This window comes from Crinia signifera, chromosome 6, assembly GCF_055691185.1.
Source record: "Crinia signifera chromosome 6, ASM5569118v1, whole genome shotgun sequence".
NCBI lineage: Eukaryota > Metazoa > Chordata > Amphibia > Anura > Myobatrachidae > Crinia > Crinia signifera.
The window spans coordinates 241,996,927-241,998,593 of NC_139222.1; the positions used below are offsets into that span (position 1 = coordinate 241,996,927).

At 39.7% G+C, this 1,667-nt stretch overlaps 1 protein-coding gene across 1 annotated transcript; it reads right to left on the minus strand.

Annotated features, from left to right (window-relative positions):
- Positions 1 to 344: 344 nt before the first annotated feature.
- Positions 345 to 1,199, minus strand: LOC146009729 (olfactory receptor 1f45-like). Its single transcript, XM_083150190.1, has one exon. The coding sequence runs from the start codon at positions 1,197 to 1,199 to the stop codon at positions 345 to 347; it is 855 nt and encodes a 284-aa protein (XP_083006316.1).
- Positions 1,200 to 1,667: the final 468 nt, after the last annotated feature.

Below are 1,667 nucleotides of genomic sequence, written 5' to 3' on the forward strand. Positions count from 1 at the left end.
CCCCCACCCACACTGGTGAGTGTGAATGGGACAGCGAACTTGCAGTTTGCCATATCCATTTTCACCCGGCGTATGCACATGCGCAGATGCCAAACATCACTCCCCCGTGCAAAAGCAACGGAACTGAATAAGGTCCCTAGTATATTGTCTAAGAATAAACATTGGTGTATATTTACTAAGATGGGAGTTCTAAGGAAGATGGGATATTGCACATAGCAACTGATCAGATCTATTATCTTCTAGAAGGTGCTAAGTTAATACAATTTAAATCTGATTAGTTGCTATGGGCAACATACGATCTTCAACAGACCTTCCATCTTTATAAATTTACGCCACCAGGTTTTCTATATCAACTTCTTCTTAAATGTCAACAATGCTTTTTTGACCTCTTGGTTCTTTAGACTGTAAATGAAAGGATTTATCATTGGCACCAAAACAGCATAGACAAGAGCAAACCACTTGTCCAGATTGGAAGAGAAGCTGGATGTGGGCTGCATGTGCAAAGATATTATTGTCCCATAAAATAGAGTAATGCAGGTCAGGTGGGAGGAGCAGGTAGAAAAAGCTTTAGATCGGCCCTTAGAAGATCTTATATTTAGGATTGCTGAAATGATACAAATGTATGAGACCAAAGTGAAAAGAAATGTAGTGACTGCCAGTAGCGTTCCTTCAATGTAGTTTAGCATTTCTATTTCAGATAGATCACTGCAGGAGATCTTTAGCAAGGGTGGAATGTCACAGAAGAAATGGCTGATTCTATGAGATGCACAAAAAGACATCTTAGATATAAGGACAATATATCCAATTGGGTTTACAACTCCAACAGTCCAGGCTGTAACTGAAAGGCCGGTACAGTGTCTCATACTCATTTTACTTACATAGTTAAGGGGGTGACAGATGGCAACAAAGCGGTCATATGCCATAGCCGTAAGCAATATAACTTCAGTGCAAATAAGTATCACAAATACGTACAGCTGAGCTATACATTCCCAGAATAAGACTGTATTATCCTTGGTGATGAGCATATATAACAGTTTAGGTACAATATTAGAGGAGGATGCAATGTCGATGACGGAGAGATTTGTTAAGAAGATGTACATAGGAGTGTGCAAGTGGGGAGCCGCCAATATCACAGCAAAAATGGTGACATTTCCACAGACTACAGCAAGGTAGCAAATTATCATTAATATTAAAACCATGTATTGGAGCTTTGGGTCATCAGATAAACCTTCAAGAAAGAATTCCGATGTATTAAATGTTTCTTGCAATTCTTTTTCTGTGTTTAAAAAATAGAAAAAGCAGTGTTTATAATACAGTGTGTGTGTTTGTATATATATATATATATATAGCTGGGCAATTAGAGGCTGGCACACCATTGCGATAAAAAGATGAAGTTTTAAAATGAAAAAAGTGAATTCATTTTGCAGCGAATGAAGGTACAATACAACCGTCCAACATCATGGGGAAACGGGATACATCACTGCAAACAAGTCAGTCTGGCTCAACAGCTGTTTCGGCACGTAGTTGCCGTTGCCCTGACGTCCTTGAGAACGGGGTAACACCCGAAACGCCGTCGGATTAAAGGCTTTTTACTTCACCTAATACAGTCTGCAGAGTGCCGCTTTCTTCGCGTGTGTATATATATATATATGGCTGTCGGGAGTGCC